The 20,722-nt window shown below is 36.8% G+C and overlaps 2 protein-coding genes across 6 annotated transcripts in view; both read right to left on the reverse strand.

Moving 5' to 3' along the window:
• Positions 1–1,367: 1,367 nt before the first annotated feature.
• On the reverse strand, positions 1,368–5,548 carry kcnj11 (potassium inwardly rectifying channel subfamily J member 11). Its single transcript, XM_051883511.1, has one exon. It carries the CDS (start codon positions 3,076–3,078, stop codon positions 1,927–1,929), a length of 1,152 nt encoding a protein of 383 aa, XP_051739471.1. The 5' UTR covers positions 3,079–5,548; the 3' UTR covers positions 1,368–1,926.
• A 1,007-nt stretch (positions 5,549–6,555) lies between these two features.
• The window catches only part of abcc8 (ATP-binding cassette, sub-family C (CFTR/MRP), member 8), a 102,034-nt gene continuing 87,867 nt past the window's right edge, over positions 6,556–20,722 (reverse strand). For all 5 annotated transcript variants that reach the window (XM_051883506.1, XM_051883505.1, XM_051883504.1 and 2 more), the window contains 14 exons: positions 17,669–17,835; positions 17,462–17,531; positions 17,166–17,323; positions 13,958–14,050; positions 13,696–13,798; positions 13,439–13,552; positions 13,230–13,350; positions 12,935–13,065; positions 10,323–10,401; positions 10,130–10,238; positions 9,705–9,808; positions 9,041–9,174; positions 6,994–7,056; positions 6,556–6,818 (listed from right to left, as the gene is read on the reverse strand). In XM_051883506.1, the coding sequence (XP_051739466.1) occupies positions 6,681–6,818; positions 6,994–7,056; positions 9,041–9,174; positions 9,705–9,808; positions 10,130–10,238; positions 10,323–10,401; positions 12,935–13,065; positions 13,230–13,350; positions 13,439–13,552; positions 13,696–13,798; positions 13,958–14,050; positions 17,166–17,323; positions 17,462–17,531; positions 17,669–17,835 (1,584 nt within the window). In that variant the 3' untranslated portion in view covers positions 6,556–6,680. The remainder of the gene's footprint in view (positions 6,819–6,993; positions 7,057–9,040; positions 9,175–9,704; positions 9,809–10,129; positions 10,239–10,322; positions 10,402–12,934; positions 13,066–13,229; positions 13,351–13,438; positions 13,553–13,695; positions 13,799–13,957; positions 14,051–17,165; positions 17,324–17,461; positions 17,532–17,668; positions 17,836–20,722) is intronic.

Genomic DNA, 20,722 nt, shown 5'->3' on the forward strand with positions numbered 1-20,722 from the left:
TTTCACACATTATTTGCCTCTATTTTAGAAAACTTGATGATTATCTAATCAAAATATGTGTCATAGTGCCGATAAAAAAAGAACTGAAATCGAATACATTTCTGATTTGTTATGTTTCTGTCGCTGCATGATGAGAATACAGTCTAAATATGCAACTTCGCTGAATAATGAATGCATAACAGCGAACAAATGGATATAAACTAATGCAAATTAATGGTAACAATCGTGACATTAAACAGTTGGTGTTTTTGTCACCGTTTTAACCGCTTGAGGTACTAATGTTAGCATCCTCTCAGCCTTGACGGCAAACATACTACCGTTCTCCACTAATGCAGCATCTAGTCAACAAACTAATTACATTATAATGATATGAAAACATGTAGTGTACACTCACTGTATAACATACCGTTTTGTTGTCCGTTTTAAATCCGTTTTTGAAGTGTCTCACTTTGTGCAGCGCGTAGCCTCACGTCACGTGTCAAAACAAACTCTACGAGGCATCAGTGAGTTTTTATTTCGCCACTAGAGGCCGCTCTCGTACTGTATAATGACAGCGCACTCTTCTCAGCCGCTCCAGCAACGGACTCAACCCAGAAAATTAAATCAACCGCGGTTGTGCGAGCACTTGTTTGCACATACTTGCTTACAGTCTGTTCTTACTACTTTATTTTGTAGTAAGTAACGAAAATGCTTTGGGAAAATGTATCGGAGTACAAGTATACATTTTATTTAGGGAATGTAGTGGAGTAAAAGTTGACAGAAATATAAAAACTCAAGTAAAGTACAGATTCTCCCAAAAATACTGTAACGAAGTATTATTACTAAGTTACATTACAACACTGGGTAAGATGTAAATAACGAAACATTTAATAGCCTACTTGTCAACTGTTTTGTGATAGAAATGTTAAACGACCGACAGTAACATCCAGTGATGCAAACTACTCGAATTTTCCTCTCAAATATGGCCGTTTTAAATTGAAAATATGCATTTACGTGCCCATTACTCCAACCTGCAGATACCCACACTTGCAGATACTGTATCTCGATACAAGGGCATACAGTATGTGGGTCAACTTCAAATCTAGTACAACTTGGCCACAAGGTGGCAGCGTTTCTCAAGTAAGGCGCTGTTACGCCTGACAAGAATTTACTACTTCTAAGGCGGGGCCTTGGCTTATAAATATTGATTAAGTTAAGTGACTCCCAGTCACCTAAGGATGGTTGCCACGCAACGTCGGCATGTGCTAATTATATTCTGGTAAATCAGAGTAGGATTCGCAGCACTCAAATGTAGGCCTATACATTAATATTCACAAGACAAACCTTTAGCTTGGCTATACTGTATGCTGGTAAGAATTACAAAGCAATTAAATACAAACAGGCTGGTTTATTTATAACAAGGCAAGCATAAAACAGGTATTTTTATTAAACGTCATGCGCTTCCTCAAAGCATGTGCATAGTCATTCAATACCCTGAGAGCTTTATTCAAACGTGCACATCTCTCAATAAGAGAACTTTATATGAACACAAAAACAGTGCATTCGTATTTCTTAGAACCGAATATCCTCACTAAACAAAAACATGTAATATTATACGCCTATGTAATATTGCCCTAGTGTTTTACTATACATACAAACGTAGTATTTCAGCATTAACCTCCTGAGACTTACCAATTTATTTCTGCCCACTGCAGTGGACATAACATGGACGCTGTTTTGCTGTTATAAATATATTTTAATGTTTTTGTGATCATGTCATTCTTTAAAATAAATATAGGTTATTTTAATAAAAATCTATCTATCTATCTATCTATCTATCGACTTTATAGGCTATATAAATTATTATTACTAGATAGATAGATAGATTTTTATTAAAATAACCTATAACACGAAGACTAGTCTCAGGAGGTTAACGACAGAATAAATTCATGATATTTCGTTGGTGTGTTGATGTTTGAGGATTCTTCTCCTCATTGACGCGCCTGCGCTGCTGGACTCCGGCAGTTTAAACCTCTCCAACCCTCCCGCCTCATCCAGCGCCCGCGCGCTGCAGCTCGGCGTTGCCACTTTAATGGTCTTTCCAAACTTGGAATAGTCCACAGCATACATCCCTTCTTCTTCAGACACCGTAGGCACAAACCTCTCACCCCATAATATCTCCTCGGACAGGTAAGAGGTCCGCGCTTGGGTGGTGATGCCGGTGGTCTCCACCACCCCCTCCAGTATGACAATCACCTCAATGTCCTCGTGCTGCAGATCAGCCGCGGATAGATCATACAGCGGGCTGTTTTTGTCAATAACGTGGCTTATGATGAGGGGAGACACCAGAAAGATGCTGTTGGTGCCCACCGGGTTGTCCATCTGGATGTCTATTTGATCCAAAGGCACCATCTCGCCCTCATTGGTGAAGGTCTTCCGCACTACCTGCACGTGGACGGTGGCACTGATGATCATGCTCTTCCTCAAGTCACCGAGGCGAAACATGAAGCACAGCTTGTTGTTTCGGACTGTTATAACCGCGTGTTTGCTGAAGATGAGGGTTTCCGCCCGCCGGTTTGCTTGCGCTGTTTTCATGAAGATGCATCCTAACATGATGGCATTGATCACCAGACCGACTATGTTCTGAATGATCAGTATCACGATGGCCGAAACACACTCCTCCGTGATCATCCGTCCGCCGAAACCGATGGTCACCTGGACTTCAATGGAGAACAGGAAGGCGGAGGAGAACGAGTGGATGTCCGTTACGCACGGCACAAAGTCGTCACCTTTCGGGTCCAGGTCTCCGTGCCCGAAGGCGATGAGCCACCAGATCATCCCGAACAATAGCCAACTGCACAGGAAGGACATAGTGAAGATCAGTAGAGTATGAAGCCATTTTAGATCCACTAGAGTGGTGAACACGTCCTGTAGAAACCGTCCTTGTTCGCGTATGTTCGTGTGGGCGACGTTGCACGCGCCGTTCTTGGCGACGAATCGCGCCTTCCGCGGTTTAGACTTGAATTTGGGCTGTAAAACATCCTCCGCCAACCGAGTCAACAAATAGTCTTCGGGAATGAGTCCTTTTCGGGACAACATAGCTGGTCCATACTACAGTTACGCGGCTGCGCCACTAAGTTGTATCATGGCAGGTGCGCTCATCTTTAGCGCGCTGCGTTCGGTATCCGTTCAGGCGCTCACATGCGGTGAGGAGGTCCCGTGGGAAGACGCCACTTTTAGTTCTCCGGCTGTCGCTGCCAGTCAGTTGAAACCGGATATTTTCTCGCACATCCTCAGATGTGACTTTGGGCCGGACAGAAAGACTCGTTCAGCACAGGGCATGCGTGCTAAATGCAAACTTTACCACAGTAAAGAAACTGCTCTACGTTAACAATTAAAAGACATAGGGCATACTATTGCTATACTACGCTTCTATATTATGTCATAGTAAGAGCTCCAGTTCTAAAGAGGCAAACCACACTATAATATAGTCAGCAGTGCTGTACTACACTATAGCCTGCTGTATTATGTTACACTTTACTCTGCATTAACAATGTAACTTTAACCAAACCTATTAAAAAGAGCATTCTTCTTATTATTTTTAATAATTTAACATTTTTTAACCTATTAAAACATCTTTTTAATTGCATTTCTCTTCATTTATTATTTTTATTAACAGATTAGCGTACCATATATACTATAGACAACAAAGCTGTACTATATCCTGCTATATTATGCAACACTGCATTAACAATAAAAATAGTGTGTAAGTGCACTTTTGCATGAGATAAACTATACTAATCTATATTATATGTGACCCTGGACCACAAAACCAGTCATAAGGGTCAATTTTTTGAAATTGAGACTTATACATAAATTGGATTTATCAATTTCCATTGATGTACGGTTTGTTAGGATAGGACAATATTGGCCGAGATACAACTATTTGAAAATCTGGAATCTGAGGGTGCAAAAAAAAAAAAAAAAAAAAAAAAAAATCAAAATATTGAGGAAAATCACCTTTAAAGTTGTCCAAATGAAGTCCTTAGCAATGCATATCCACTCACGAAAATAAATTTTTGATATGTTTACAGTAGCTGCACGATTTTGGATAAAACGAGAATCACAATTGTTTTGGTTTCAAATAGAGATCACGATTCTCCCACGATTCTGAATATACAACCAAACAAAATAACATGTAATTTACTAGAGGTTCTGACAAAATATAAATTGCTGACTCTAATTGCTGGAAAATGTTTGAATGAATTATTTAAAAATGGTTTTGAATGAATTCAATGACTCATTAATAAATGAATGATGAATAGTGTTTTTGAACGAATCTTTTGAATGAACGATTCAATGACAAATACATTTTTTAACAGTCAGTTGTCGCCACCTAGTGGAATTAGATGCAATTGATACAACCGTTATTTGACGTGCCAAGTTCGTTTCAAAAGGTTGTTTGCTCTATTTTGATCGCTATCGTAGACATCGTTGTTTAAATACTAACTTAAAACTTATATCACAGTACTTCTGTGATAATGTGAATATTTGTAACACAGAAATAACTAATGTGTGATTCAAAACGGCTCTCTCTGGCTCTGGCAGCACGAACACAGATTTGAACGTTCCGGTATGATTTTGTCAAAGGTTTAATAGACGCGGGAGAATCGTTGTCATTAATAAAGTAGGATCGCGTGGGTGCTTGAATCGAGATCGCGATCTTTTTACGATTAACCTGCAGCTCTAGTTTACAGTAGGAAATTTACTAAATATCTTCATGGAACATGATCTTAATATCCTAATGATTTTTGGCATAAAAGAAAAATCAATATTTTTGACCCATACCATGTATTGTTGGCTATTGCTACAAATATACCTGTGTGACTTATGACTGTTTTTGTGGTCCAGGGTCACATATAACTAATAACCTATATACTATAACTGTACTACACTGTGGCTTACTATACTATGCTAATTAACAGTGAATTAGCAACACATTTAGCTTTTAAAGGATTATTTCACTTCAGAATGAAAATGTTCTGATAATTTACTCACCCCCATGTCATTCAAGATGTTTATGTCTTTCTTTCTTCAGTCGAAAAGAAATTATGGTTTTTGAGGAAAACATTTCAGCATTTTTCTCCATATAGTGGACTTCAATGGGGTTGAAGGTCCAAATTGCAGCTTCAAAGGGCTCTACACAATCCCAGCCGAGGAATAAGGGTCTTATCTAGTGAAATGATCGGTCATTTTCTAAAAAAAATAAAAAAATTATATACTTTTTAACCATGAATTCTTGTCTTGCTCTGTGATGTGCCACACATTACGTAATCACGTTGGAAAGGTCACGCGTGACGTAGGTGTAAGTACCGATCCAGTGTCTTCAAAGCGAAAGTGCAAAGACTAAGTCAAACGCCCTTTACAAAAAAAAAAATAAACAAAAAAAAGGTAAAACAATGTTGTCGGATGATTTTGAAGTTGGAGGAGAAAATGAGATTCGCCCTTACCGTCGGACTTCCGCCTACGTCACGCACGACCTTTCCAACATGATTACATAATGCGTGGCACATCGCAGAGGTAGTGCAATATGAGCATTTGTGGTTAAAAAGTATATACATTTTATTTTTTTATTCCAGAAAAAGATTAATCGTTTCGCTAGGCAAGACCCTTATTCCTCGGCTGGGATCATGTAGAGCCCTTTGAAGCTGCACTGAAACTGCAATTTGGACCTTCAACCCGTTGAACCCTGTTGAAGTCCACTATATGGAGAAAAATCCTGGAATGTTTTCCTCAAAAACCTTAATTTCTTTTCGAATGAAGAAAGAAAGACAAAAATATCTTGGATGACATGGGGGTGAGTAAATTATCAGGAATTTTTAATTCTGAAGTGAACTAATCCTTTAATGGCTACAAACTACAGTATAAAATACACAATAGCAACCAGTTCCCTAACACTATAGCCTACTATACCATACTGTGCTATACTTTACAATTCATTAACAATAAAAACATTTAGGGCTGTAGTTCTAATCTGAAGTGAATAATTTTACTATAAATAATGTCTAATACTATACTACACAAACACAATAGCATACACTACAGAAAACAATTCTGTACTTACTACACTATAGCATACTGTACTATAGACAACAGTGCTGTACTATACTGTGCTCTTCATTAACAATATACATTTACCATCACTTCTAACTACAGTTTATTATACTACAGCCAACAATACTGTACTAAAATACATTACAGGCTACTAGTACTGTAAGTAAATCATAGAGTTCACAAAATGTTTTATTCAATGTTTTTTGGTGATATTAAGAACACAATGTATGATTGTCCTATCATGTCATTTTCACAACTCGCAACTTTTAAAAGATGGCTTGAGTTTTAGTCTACTTTTTGGTCTTAGTTTTTTTGGAAAGACGTTTCGTCAGCTGAACAATCAATATTTTTATATAATGTTTCTTGTTTTCATTTGAATTTGTTAATTCTATATAAAATTCTGTCATTTTTATGTACAATTTAAAAAAAATTAAAAAGGAAAGTTTAAAAAGAGCATACAGGTTGTTTATATATTTTTTATTAATAAATGATTAACATTTTATTTACAAATGTGATGAGGATAATTACAGTAATAAATGATTTATTAGTCATGATACAATTGCACTTTCAGTAGAGGGTCTCCGGGCTCATTTGTCCGCTCGCACGAACGACGCAAACACACTGTCCTCTTGATTCAGGAGAACCTCTGGTTTATCAAACTCCAGAATGACTCCTCTCTTCATCACGATCACCAGGTCTGCATTCAGGATGGTGTGCACACGATGCTGTGGAAAAACACACACATAATGACGCTAAATGTCTGAGACCTTGTTTGACCTGCTGAAAGGCTGAAATGCCTCTTAATCATTAAAAGCACTGAATGGTCGTCATGCTATTGGGCTTTAACCACAGCTAGACTTTAAATATTAAAGCCAGAAAGCAACCTAATAGGCAACTTACGGCGATGGTGACCACAGTTCTGTCGGCGAAGGCAGTCATCACAACTTTCTGTAGAATGCTCTCCTATTAAAAAAAAAAAAAAAAAAAACATTAATATGATACTTTTTAACCTAACCTTTTTAACCTTTTTAACCTAACCTATTAAAAAGAGATTATATTATATTGTTATATTATATTATTTTTTAATAATTCAAAATTTTATAATATATATATATATATATTTCTTATTTTAAATTAGATTTATAATATTAATATTAAAAATGGCAGACAAAATGGATAATTTATATTATTAAATATAATGTATATTATTTTATATTTTTTATAATGTCAAATTTTTTAACCTAGTCTATTAAAAAGAGCATTATATTATATTATATTATATATTTTTAATAATTCAAACTTTTATTATTTTAATATATAAAAATATATTATATAAATATATATATTATATAAATAAATATATATTATAAAAATGGCTATATATATATATATTTCAAAATTTCAAACTTTTTAACCTAACCTATTAAAAAGAGCACTATATATATATATATATATATATATATATATATATATATATATATATATATTTTTTTTTTTTTTAAATCAAACTTTTATAATATATATATATATATATATATTTCTTATTTTAAATTAGATTTATAATATTTATATTAAATTTATTAATATAAAAATGGCAGACAAAATGGATAAATATAATTTATATTATTAAATATAATGTATATTATTTTAGATTTTTTATAATGTCAATTTTTTTTTAACCTAGCCTATTAAAAAGAACATTATATTATATTATATATTTTTAATAATTCAAACTTTTATAATATTTATTATTTTAAATTAGATTTATAATATTTATATTAAATTTATTATTATAAAAATGGCAGACAAAAATGGATAAATATAATTTATATTAATAAATATAATGTATATTATTTTATAATGTCAAACTTTTTAAACTAGTCTACTACAAAATGCACTATATTATATTATATTATATATTTTTAATAATTCAAACTTTTATAATGTTTATATATAATTTATATTATAAAAAGGCAGAAAAAATACATATACAGTATATTTATAATTTCAAACTTTTTTACCTATCCTATTAAAAAGAGAATTATAGTATATTATATTATTTTTTTAATAATTCAAACTTTTATTATATATATATATATATATATATATATATATATATATATATATATATATATATATATATATTAAATGAGATTTATATTTATATTATATATTTATATATTATATATTAATGTATATTATTTTATATTTTTTATGTCAAACTTTCTTTTTAACCTACTTTATTAAAAAGAACACTATATTATATTATATTATATTATATTATAATATAATATTTTTTAATAATTCACACTTTTAACCTAACCTACTGAAAACAGCATTACATTATTATTATAATCTCTAACTTTAACCTATAAAAAGAGCATTATTAATATAATTATTGTATTACGTAAACATTTATATATAATTTCCAACTTTTTTTAAAATTTTTTGAATGTTTTTTAAATAATCTTTTTAAATGCATTTTTCCAATTTAATATTTTTATTAACAAATTTTATTTTTTTTATATAACAATTTAAGTGAAGGATTTAACTGAAAAATGAACATGAATTTTAGTATATATTATTTTATATATTAATGTTGTAATGATAGCTTACATTCAAGCTGGCATGGCTTATTTTGTATTCTTTATATCAGTCTGTAGGGGGTGCAGAAACACCAGTACTTTTCACACGGATGCTTTCCTTTCATTTTAAATCTATCAAATTGACCCTCAGTGTGTGTCCGTTCCTCTATCAAACCCAGCCAGTGCATTTAGCACAGCCACGCTTCATTTATTCAGGAGAGATGAAGGCAGAGTCGAGGAGAAGGGTGCTTGAGAATGTGAAGAGAATCGAGGTCGTGGCCCCTGGGGTTTTTCCTTCTACCTCTTAGACTCTCTTACTCTTTATTGTACTTCTAAGCACACACAAACACACACACACATACCGTAGCCATGTCTATGGAAGCAGTGGCCTCGTCCATAATCAGAATACTGCTCTTCCGCACAAATGCGCGCGCTAGACAGAACAGCTGACGTTGCCCCTGGCTGAAGTTCTCCCCACCTTCGGTTATTATAGCATCTGAAACACAAGATAAGAGTATCATCAATCATATATTTAGATTAGTTTGATAGCTTTTGGAAAACTGGAAAAGTGTGAAATGTTGGTACAGCTGGTTTAATGTCCGGAGGTGATGTGATTATCCCAGCTGACCGCACAGTCAATTTGATGTGCACCCTTTTAGAAATGTAGCCATTTTTCTGCTAGTCACTCCAAAATGAGATATAAATTCTACATGAGACTGCTGAGAAGTATATGCAAGCTCATTCATTCATAAAAGCATAAATGCCTGACAGTGAAAAACTCAACCCTAAAAAGGCAAGTTCACACACTAAGGATGGCAGCTATAAAGTTTTAATATCCGTTCTAATTCTATGAGAATAGCGAAGTCCATACGATTTATGTTTCTGTCTGCGTTTCTAACCCCCCCCTCCCATAATTCATATTAAGTGATTAAATTATGAGAGAATGTTCATTTTTGGGCGAACTATCCCTTTAACATTTGACTCCTATCAGTATCTAGCATGTTTCATGAGTCTTAGAAGTCTTACCTAGTCCTCCAGGCAGGGTTTTAACTACTGGTTTGAGTTGTGCGATTTCTAACGCCTCCCACAACATGCTGTCTGTGGCCTTCATCTCTGGATCTAGATTAAAACTGAACACAAGAAAATGAGATATTATAGAACTTCTCATTATAAATTCAGTTTGCCCCAGAAATCCTCCAGCTCTACAGCCCCATACTGCTTTTAAAAACACTGAAACGGGACAAAAAGCTATGGTGATTCATAATATATGAATGCTAATTTATAATGTAAATCTGGGACAGTTTGGTCTGTGAAATCACATCTCAAGTGTCAAATTTAAACTGATTATGTTGATCAAAAGTGCATTTGTTTTTTCTTGTAAATGAAAAAAATGTCTAGGATATTGGGACAATTTCATTCACTCATGCAGTATTCGGTTTCAAGAGACGCACCGGATGGTTCCGCTGAACAAGAAGGGATCTTGTAGAATAATAGAGAAGCGCGACCTCAGCGTCTGAAGAGGCAGCTTTGCTATATCGATGTCATCAATGATTATTCGCCCTGTTAGAGTATAAAGACTTAAAATCCATGCCTCTGTAAATTCAATAATATTAGCTTGACTTTAATAAAAAGAATGAGAGTCACCCTCAAACGTGTCCACCATCCGGAAAAAGGCTAATGAGAAGGATGACTTGCCACTTCCTGTTCTACCACAGATTCCAAGCTGTAACAGATCAACACAAAGTCAAGGTTTTTAACCTTTAACAATATGTAATCATAATAACTGTCTGTATATATGGTAACACTTCAGGGAACAATTATCACTTTTAACTAGTTGCTTATTAGCCTGCATATTGGCTGTTTATTAGTACTTATAAAGCACATATTAATACCTTTGTCTGCATAACCATATTCTACATCCCTTAATCCTACCCAATACCTGAACATAACCACTACACCAACTACCTTACTAACTATTAATAAGTAGTAAATTGGGAGTTTATTGAGGGAAAAGTTAATAGTGAATATGTGTTCCCCATTCTAAAGTGAGAGGGGGTATGCACTGACGTCACCCGCCCTCAGTCACATGAATGGCAAAACATCCTGGAACATGACTGGCTTTAAGGGGAAACTGTGGTTTGACTTGACTTGAGGCAGTTGGACTCGACAGTGATCCATACAACTCACCAAAGAACCAATGATCCATGGACATTGACATGTGGCCACTATCTATTTTATCTATATGCTACTATCTATTTATTTATCTATCTATCTAAACTTGTTTTGTAAGGTAAACTGGGTTTGTCCTACATTATCCAACCTTGGTCATCCTGATTTTGCCAAGTAAGTCATGTTCTTGGATCAGCATCTTTTGTTGTTCCTGGATCAACATTCCTGTCTGAAAACATAGTCCTAACCCTATCCCTACCCCTAAACCTAATCCTACCCATAACTTATCCCTAAAACCAGAGGGAAATGACAAATGAATAAGAAGCCCCTAACTTTTGTTGTAAACCTAAACTTGACATTAACTGTAAACCTATCCCTCAAATCTGATTGGTTGATTGGAGTGTTGTTCCAGGATCAACAAAGATGTTGATCCAGGAACATGTTGTACTTGAATAAAATCAAGTTCACCAACCAACCTTTGCAGAACACAAGATTGTTCATAATGGACGTTTTTTAATAAACACTGACAAAAACTTTACTTTTGTTAGGACCACTATTGTCAGAGATGATTGACAATTAACATACAGTTAGGATTGGCAGTATGGTTCTGTTCTGGGCAAGAACTCCCTGCTCATCTATGCAGCCTAGCATGGATAAGAGCAGCGAGAGCAGTGATAAACCCCCCTTATAGGGTAAACAGAACAGAACCAACATAAATGTATTGCAGATATCATATTTTAATGTACAACATAATTTGAGAAATTAGTCTGATTCAAAGGGGAATCAGAAGGCCAAATCCTGACTGGACGAGAGGAGGAGTTGGGGATGGAGGAGGGTAATTAGCTCCTGAACAATGTGATAAAGCTGCTGATAATACTGATGGACTGTTGCTGTGATAGACCTCATATTCCTATAGGTCAGGGATGGGGAACGTTGGTCCTGGAGAGCCACTGTCCTACAGAGTTTAGTTCCAACCCTACAGATAGACCTAACATGCATGTGCATACTCTCTATATACACACTATATTTGTTCAGCACATCCCACAGATGCTCGAATGGATTGAGCTCTGGGGAATTTGGAGGCCAAGTCAACACCTCATACTCGTTGTTGTGCTCCTCAAACCATTCCTGAACCATTTTTGCTTTGTGGCAGGGAGCATTATTCTGCTAAAAGAGGCCACAGCCACCAGGAAATATGTTTCCATGAAAGGGTGTACATGGTCTACAACAATGCTTAGGTAGGTGGTACGTGTCAAAGTAACATCCACATGGATGGCAGGACCCAAGGTTTCCCAGCAGAAAATTGCCCAAAGTATCACACTGCCTCCGCCGGCTTGCCTTCTTCCCATAGTGCATCCTGGTACCATGTGTTCCCCAGGTAAGCAGCGCACACGCACCCGGTCATCCACGTGATGTAAAAGAAAACATGATTCATCAGACCAGGCCACCTTCTTCCATTGCTTCGTGGTCCAGTTCTGATGCTCACGTGCCCACTGTTGGCACTTTCGGTGGTGAACAGGGGTCAGCATGGGCACCCTGAATGGTCTGCGGCTATGGAGCCCCATACGCAACAAACTGCGATGCACTGTGTATTCTGACAACTATCAGAACCAGCATTAACTTCTTGAGCAATTTGAGCTACAGTAGCTCGTCTGTTCGATTGGACCACATGGGCCAGCCTTTGCACCCCACGTGCATCAATGAGCCTTGGCTGCCCATGACCCTGTCACCGGTTCACCACTATTCCTTCCTTGGACCACTTTTGATAGCAGCCCGGGAACACCCCACAAGAGCTGCAGTTTTGGAGATGCTCTGACCCAGTCGTCTAGCCATCACAATTGGCCCTTTTCAAACTCGCTCAAATCCTTACACTTGCCCATTCTTCCTGCTTCTAACACATCAACTTTGATGACAAAATGTTCACTTGCTGTCTAATATATCCCACCCACTAACAGATGCCGTGATGAAGAGATAATCAGTTTTATTCACTTCACCTATCAGTGGTCAAAATTATGCCTGATCGGTGTATATTTAAATAAGTTAAATATAATTATTTAACTTTCTTAGAGTAAAATTCTTAAATGTACCTTTTGTCCTGGGCTGATGTGAGCATTGACCTGTTTGAGGACAGGCTTCAAAGTGCTGTCGTATCTTACGCTCAGATTCTGGATCTGAATTTCACCCCGCTGAGGCCAACCTTCTGGAAGCTGAGATGCAGCTGAGGAACATTTATCCAAAGAGATAAGAGGCATACAATATACAGAGAATGACAGAATGTGCGAACACAGGAAATGAAGGAGACAAATGCTGAGTGTGCGAATCCAGTGAAAATGAGAAGCGGTTGTAGTCAGTAAACGTGGCTCAGCGTGTAGTGATACTCACACAGCAGACCCTCGTAGCTTTCAGGTTCTGTCTTCAGCAGAGCTTTTATTCTCTTCACAGCTCCCAGCTGCACCTCCATGTCTGCCAGATTACGCACCATCCAGTTCAGGTAATTGGACACCTGAGAGGTAAAATATAGAAAGAGAAGTTATCTAATATTGCTGATGATAAGCAAGTAGAAAGTTAGATGTATGTGTGTAAGGTCTTGCCATGAGGGCGTATGTGAGTCCCAGCCCCACCAGCCCAGTGGACAGATGATTGTACTGGGAGTTTGTGATGGAGGCCACAGCAGCTATTAGGACAATACAGGCCCCAATGTATTCCTGCACAAGAGATACAACAGTATAGCAGATAATGTTGAGTCGATCAGTAGGTAAAATCTATTTTAGCAAGCATTTGATCAAATGTACCATCACATACAGTACCAACTTACATAGTAACTGACTTGTGTGGCATATAAACTCACCATTCGAACCTCCAGCCAGCGGTTAGCCGCTGTGAGGAAGAGAGAGGCCATGTTATTGGCATCTGTGAACTGTAGAAGTCTCTGTCTGAATCTAGGCTCATACCTAAGAAAGGAAAATACAAGAAGAATCTGTTTAATACATTTATGTGGAATGCATTTAGCAGATGCTCCCATCCTGAGTGACTAAAAAAAAAAAAAAAAAAAAAGACTACCAGGGTCAACAGATGAGGAAATAAAGCACTCAACCCATCATTTTGCCCACCTGAACGCTCTGATGGTTGTGAGCCCCTCTACTGTCTCAGAGAAGTGTGAGAGCAGAGGAAGCTGTGTGCTGTCTTCTAGCTGCTGGAGATCTCTGGAAATACAAGCACACAAGTCACTAACAGTAAACATCTTAATAGAAAATAAAGATTCTCTCAACATCTACTCACCCTCATGCCATCACCAAAGGAAATGTCTTTCATTTTTCAGAGAACACAAACGAAGATTTCTAGAAAAATAACCCACCTCTTTAAGTCCATATGAAGTTAAACAATAGGTGGGTAAACAATAGGAGTTAAACAATAGGAGTTAAACCATTGCTTCCAGCCATCAACATAAAAACAGATGGAGGAGCAATTTTTGAAGGGGACACAAATAATACAGCCAAAATTGTACTTGTAAGAATATGTTGTACGAGTATGTGTAAAGCCTTACTACTATTTCTAGTGTAGCAGAGTTTTTCCTTCTTTTCCATCTCGCTTTTAAATCGCTTATTTTGCGTATTTTACGAGTGCGCATTTTACTTTCGCTTTCGAATTAGTGGCAATTAGGGGCCGGCAATTTCTTGAATGGTGGGTTCATTATTATTCTTAACGAAAAACACAACAACAACAAAACAGTACAATGACAAACTTGCTTATACTAAACATAGAACAACAAAACGACTAAGACGGCTTTATTAACGGCTTCACAATGAGCTTACATCATGAATTCACAAAGCGTTTACATTTACATCAAGTGTAAACGCAACCCTTTTAGGAATATTTAAACTTTTTTCAAATATAAAACATCACTTCCCGCAAACTGTCATGTGTTCTTTCAAGAAAGGGTAGAGTTTACACTTGAGAAGTGACGTTCCTCTGCAGTTCCTTGTCAAGACAGCTTCACATGGATGTATAAAAAACAACAACAAGACAACAATGTAGCAAAAACCAATAAAGAATACCAGTCAAGGCAGTAATCGTTCTCTCCTTTGCACATCCAACTCAGAAACTAAATCAAAATTATTTTTCCCAGTAGTGTCGTCATTCACAGTAAGAATCAATGAGACCACTACATTGCGCAGATTCTGGTTGTGAAACCGCCGAGATTTAAATTCTCGAAGAAATGGGATAACCTTTCACAGGTGAGAATGTGTTGGTTTCTGTTTTTATGTACTGTATATTATCTCAATATTACAGGGTTTTATTCTATGCTAACTTTTTAATGTCGTGTTAGCTAATGCCTTCGTCTTGCTGTACAGCGTTAGTTTAGCAAAAACATCAGCTGAAGTTTATTGCAGATATAAATATTCATACATGCGTCTAACCTTGGTTGTAGAGGCAAAGTCAACTTGCTCCTGAGTGTTGACGGACCGACTTTGACTGTTCCAATATGTTGGATGGCTTACGTATAGCAGCCCAAAGAAACAGCCGATAATGAGGCATCTATATCTATGCGTCAAGTGCTTGCGCTAATTCTATGACATGAAGAACAAATTGATTTGGAACGGTCACTTTGTCACATCCAGTGTTGACAGCCTCATGCTGTTGCGGTGCTGCGCGATGTGACAATTGTCGAGTCCAGTGTAGACACGGTGTCAGAGCTCTCTAAGATGTTTACGTTCATTATTATGGTATTATGTGCTTTGAGACATGAGGTAATTTAACGCCGTTTCTCATAACACTTTGCAGACTCTGCTCTGGCTGTCATGTTTTGGAGGAGGCGTGGCTTTGGAAAGTGTTCTGAAGGGAGGGCGGGATCTTATGCTTTCAAAGCTAGCTTGTTTTAAATCCGTATACAACATTTGGCTGGAAGTGATTGTTTATAGTTTTATTTTTAAACCGTTAGTTTACCCAAAAATGAAAATTCTGTCATTTATTACTCACGCTCATGCCGTTCCAGACCCATAAGACCTTCGTTAATCTTTGGAACGCAAATTAAGATATTTTTGTTGAAATCCGATGGCTCAGTGAGGTCTGCAAAGCCAGCAATGACATTTCCTCTCTCAAGATCCATTAATGTACTAAAAACATATTTAAATCAGTTCATGTGAGTACAGTGGTTCAATATTAATATTATAAAGCGACGAGAATATTTTTGGTGCGGCAAAAAAAACAAAATAACGAATTATTTAGTGATGGCCGATTTCAAAACACTGCTTCAGGAAACTTCAGAGCATAATGAATCAGCATATTGAATCAGCTGTTCGGAGTGCCAAAGTCACGTGATTTCAGCAGTTTGCCGGTTTGACAAGCGATCCGAATCATGATTCGATACGCTGATTCATTACGCTCCGAATCTTCCTGAAGCAGTGTTTTGAAATCTGCCATCACTAAATAAGTCATTATTTTGTTTTTTTTTTGGCGCACCAAAAATATTCTCGTCGCTTTATAATATTAATATTGAACCACTGTACTCACATGAACTGATTTAAATATGTTTTTAGTACCTTTATGGATCTTGAGAGAGGAAATGTCATTGCTGCCTATGCAGGCCTCACAGAGCCATCGGATTTAAACAAAAATATCTTAATTTGTGTTCCAAAGATCAACGAAGGTCTTACGGGTGTAAAATGGCACGAGGGTGAGTAATTAATGACAGAATTTTAATTTTTGGGTGAACTAGCCCTTTAACTACAAACCATCACTTCTGGCTAACTGTCGTAAGTACATTTGTGATGCAGAAGTGCAGAGGACCGTCAATTTTCCTGCAAACTTCACAACTTCTCAAGCGCAAACGTAACCCTCTCTTCAATGCACCTACAACAGTTGGCCAGAAACAATGGTTTATAGGTAAAAAAGTATAGAATATTCATATTTTTCTTACACCTGCCATTTTGCTTCAGAAGGTTCATCGACTGGGGTCGTAGGGAGTACCGTCATGATAGTTGTTTGTTCTGCTTTGGGTCGTCAACTTTTGGGCGCCCACTGACTTGCATCATATGGACACAGAGATGGATTATTATTCTAAAAATCTTTGTTTGTGTTCATCTGAAGAAAGTCATACATCTGGGACGTATGAGGGTGAGTAAATGATTCGAGAATTTTCATTTTTGGGTGAACTCTCTCTTTAAGTATTGAGAATAAATTTGTAGCTATAAAAGGCACATTTCTGATTTTTTTAAAATGAATAAAACTAGACATGAATTTCACCAATATCTTGGACAAAAAGTTGCAATGGAGAAGTAAATGGCTTCAGATAAATAATAAATTAATCTGATTGGTTACTTTGATGCGACTCTGAAGTATTTCTGGATGAAGTAGCAGGTGATGGCCAGTGGTGCTAGTACAATGAGGAAAACCGGCGTGACGTATGAGATCACACCCAGAGCCGACACACACAGCAGCGTGGAGCGACTCAAACACTCCAGGGTAGCGGGAATGTGCTGAAACATAAAGAAAGAGAAATATTCAAATGCAGATACTAAAAGCTATTACTAAATGCGGTTTCTGTTAGTCATCAAGGGAGGAATATTGCCTCACACACAGTAACACTTTATGATTTTGGCATCGTAACATCATACCTGATCTATCGTATTGGTATCGGAAGAGAAACGGTTTACTATGCTTCCTAAAGGAGTGGTTTCAAAGAGCCTGTAAAAAAAGAGGGAACAACAATTTAAAGAAAAAAAAAAAAAACAGTTTAAAATGCAGACACCTTGACGCATGACGAATTATACACAATATAATTCCACATAAACGCTTCAGGAATATGAAGGTTTCAGATGTACCTCATTGGGGCAAGAATAATCTTATTTAGCAGATTGTGGTGCAGTTCTTTGGCCACCCGCAAGCCCGTCCACTCCACGGCCACTGATGTGGCCAGACACAGCACGATACCCAGACAGCACAGCAGGCTGAACACCAGCAGGTATGATGAGTGACTGAAACCAACGTCCTGTGGGGAGAACAAGGGTGACACTTAAAAAAACGCCAACTCACTTGGTACATAGTACAGAAAGGATTGGTAAACAATTCTATTATGCTGATCTCACTCTTAACACCTTGTCATGGTTATACTTTCAAATAGCTGCATATATTAAGCATTTATTTGCCAATATTATTGTTGCAGTGCTGCTAAACTTCTGTTGTTAAAGAGTTAGTTTACCCAAAAATGAAAATTAGCCCACAATTTACTCACCCTCAAGCCATATTATCTTAAGAAATCCACACAGACAAGAAATCATAATTTTACAATCCATAAAAAAGCTATGTGTAAAAAGGGAAATGACTCAAACACACTAACTGAAATTGTATTTAATAGTTGGTGGAAAAGGTTTTTTTTTTTTTTTTTTTGCAATGACAGCTTCAAGGTGTATCCTGTATGATTAAACTTTAAATCTTGAACATTCTGGGAGTCTCTCTTGTGAATTTTGATCTTCAGTTCCTTCCACAAATGCTCTGTTGGGTTTAGGTCTGGTGATTTACTGGGACATTCTAACAACTTTATTTTCTTCTTCTGGAACCAATTTAAACTCTCCTTTGAAGTGTGTTTTGAATTGTTGTCCTGGTGGAAATGTCCACCAAAGTCTCATCTTCATCATCCTGGTGGATGGCAACAAATTCATCTCAAGAACTCCCAGTACATGGCTCCATTCATCTTCCCTTTAATAATATTGATTCTGCCAGTACCATGAGAAGAGAAACAGCCCCACCCTGATGCTTCCATCTCGAAAACATCATTGTCGGTATGGTATTTTTAGGACCATATGCAAAGCCATTTCTCCTCCAAACATGTCATGTGGTATTGTTGCCAAAAGTTAGATTTTTGTCTCATCTGACCACACTAAATTCTCCCACTAGTTCAAACCTTTCCAAATGTTGTGTAGAAAACTTCAAATGAGCTTCAACAGTGAGCTTCAACAAGGAGCTTTTCTTCAGTAATGGAGCTTTCTGTGGTGAGCGTGCATGGAGGCTGTGGCGGTGGAGTGCATTTCCTATTGTTTTCTCTGTGACAACTTTACCTGCTGCCTCCAAGTCTTTCTGGACCTCTTTCCGAGTGGTCCTTGGTTCTTGGGCTACTCTTCCGACTAACCTCCTGATTACCTGATCAGAAATCTTGCGAGGAGCTCCTTTGCATGGCCAGTTGATGGTGGAATGATGTTCCAGTTGTGGAAAATGGCCCCAATGGTGCTTACAGGAACATTTAAATCCTTCTGTAACCAGTACCATTGTTGTGTACAGCAAAAATCTTGTTTTGAAAGTCTTGGGAGAGCTCTTTGCCTCTACCCATTATGAGATGTCCAGTACTTGCGTTCAGAGATGGGTAAGTCTTTTTCTAACCAAACAACATGCACTAACCCAACTGATTCTAATTTGCACAGGTAGGAGATAGAACTACTACTTAGTGAAATCTGTTACTTTCTGGACTTGCCTTGCCTTAGTGTACTGCTTTTTCTTAGTGTGTTCAATACTTTTTTCCCCTTGTCATTTCACTTTATTACACATAACCTTTTTTATGGATTGTAGTATTATGATTTCCTTATTTGTATTGATTTCTTGAGCTAATACCAACGTCTGGTCAAAATTTTATGTGAATTGCTGCATTGGAACTTTGTATAATAAAAAAAAATGTTAACGTATTCAATACTTATTTTACCCGCTGTATATTAAAAATATCCTGGCTCGACCAAGCTTTGTAATGGGAGTGCCTGGAGGATGAGTTTTTGAAGTCCAAAAAAGTGCATCCATCTTTTTGGATGCAAGTCGAACGCATATGGCTGTCGCGCCGGAAGCTCGTTATTTTACTTTATAAAGTTTTAAATAAGGATATTTGTCTTAACAAATGCATCGATTTGCTTCAGAATGCCTTTAATAACCCCTTTAATAAAGCTTGGATGAGCCAGGATATTTTTAATATAACTCTGTGTTTGGCTGAAAGAAGAAAGTCATATACACCTAGGATGGCTTAAGGGTAAGTAAATTATGGGGTAGTTTTCATTCTTGGGTGAACTAACCCTTTAAGGTCCGTGCACCAAGAACGATAACTATAACAATAACTATATTAGCGGCCACAGCAATAGATGATAATGTTCTGCACATGCTGCAGTTTTGTCGCCTGCCACTTTAAATGCTCATGCTATTTAAATTCAGGTGGATTCTGATTGGCTGTCAATGTTTTTATGGTTTATAACCTAGAAAAAAGTCCAATGTCCAACAATATGGTTTCTTATGTCGTTATCAGTGTGGTGTGGTCTTTCCCGCTCTTATAGAATTATAACGATTATTAAAACTTTATAGATATCATTAGAGTTATCAACGCTGCAAACAATCTATAACACTGCTAGCAGGCAAATGATTTCAATTATACTTGAAGTCTGAGGACGTCTGACTGATTCTGATTTATGTACTGCAACCTTCCAAATGCTAATCGTACACCCTGAAGAAATAAAGTGAAAGAAAATCAATCTGGCAATCAAGATATCTAAAAGGCTATTCATTATCATAAAACTCCAGCAGAGAACATCAATAATGTGAACCAACTCAAAAATATAAGAACTAATTAGTGGAAAACTAAATCGGGGGTTATGCCTACTTTACATTCTGTGTAGCGGCAAAGACTGCAGCTTAAAATGCGTTAAGCAATTACCTGAGCAGTGATGGAGAATAAATTATTGATCGGGATGAACTGGTTTGTGAAAATATGGAAAGTACGCCTCTGCTAAAGACGAGCATGTGGAGTGGATAAAATTAGATTTTTTTTGTGCGGAGAGGATATTTAAACAAAATATTGAGCTGGACCTGTGTGTCTGGTAGCACATTTTTAACCACCTGACTGACTCAAG

This window comes from Ctenopharyngodon idella, chromosome 24, assembly GCF_019924925.1.
Source record: "Ctenopharyngodon idella isolate HZGC_01 chromosome 24, HZGC01, whole genome shotgun sequence".
In the NCBI taxonomy this organism is placed as follows: domain Eukaryota; kingdom Metazoa; phylum Chordata; class Actinopteri; order Cypriniformes; family Xenocyprididae; genus Ctenopharyngodon; species Ctenopharyngodon idella.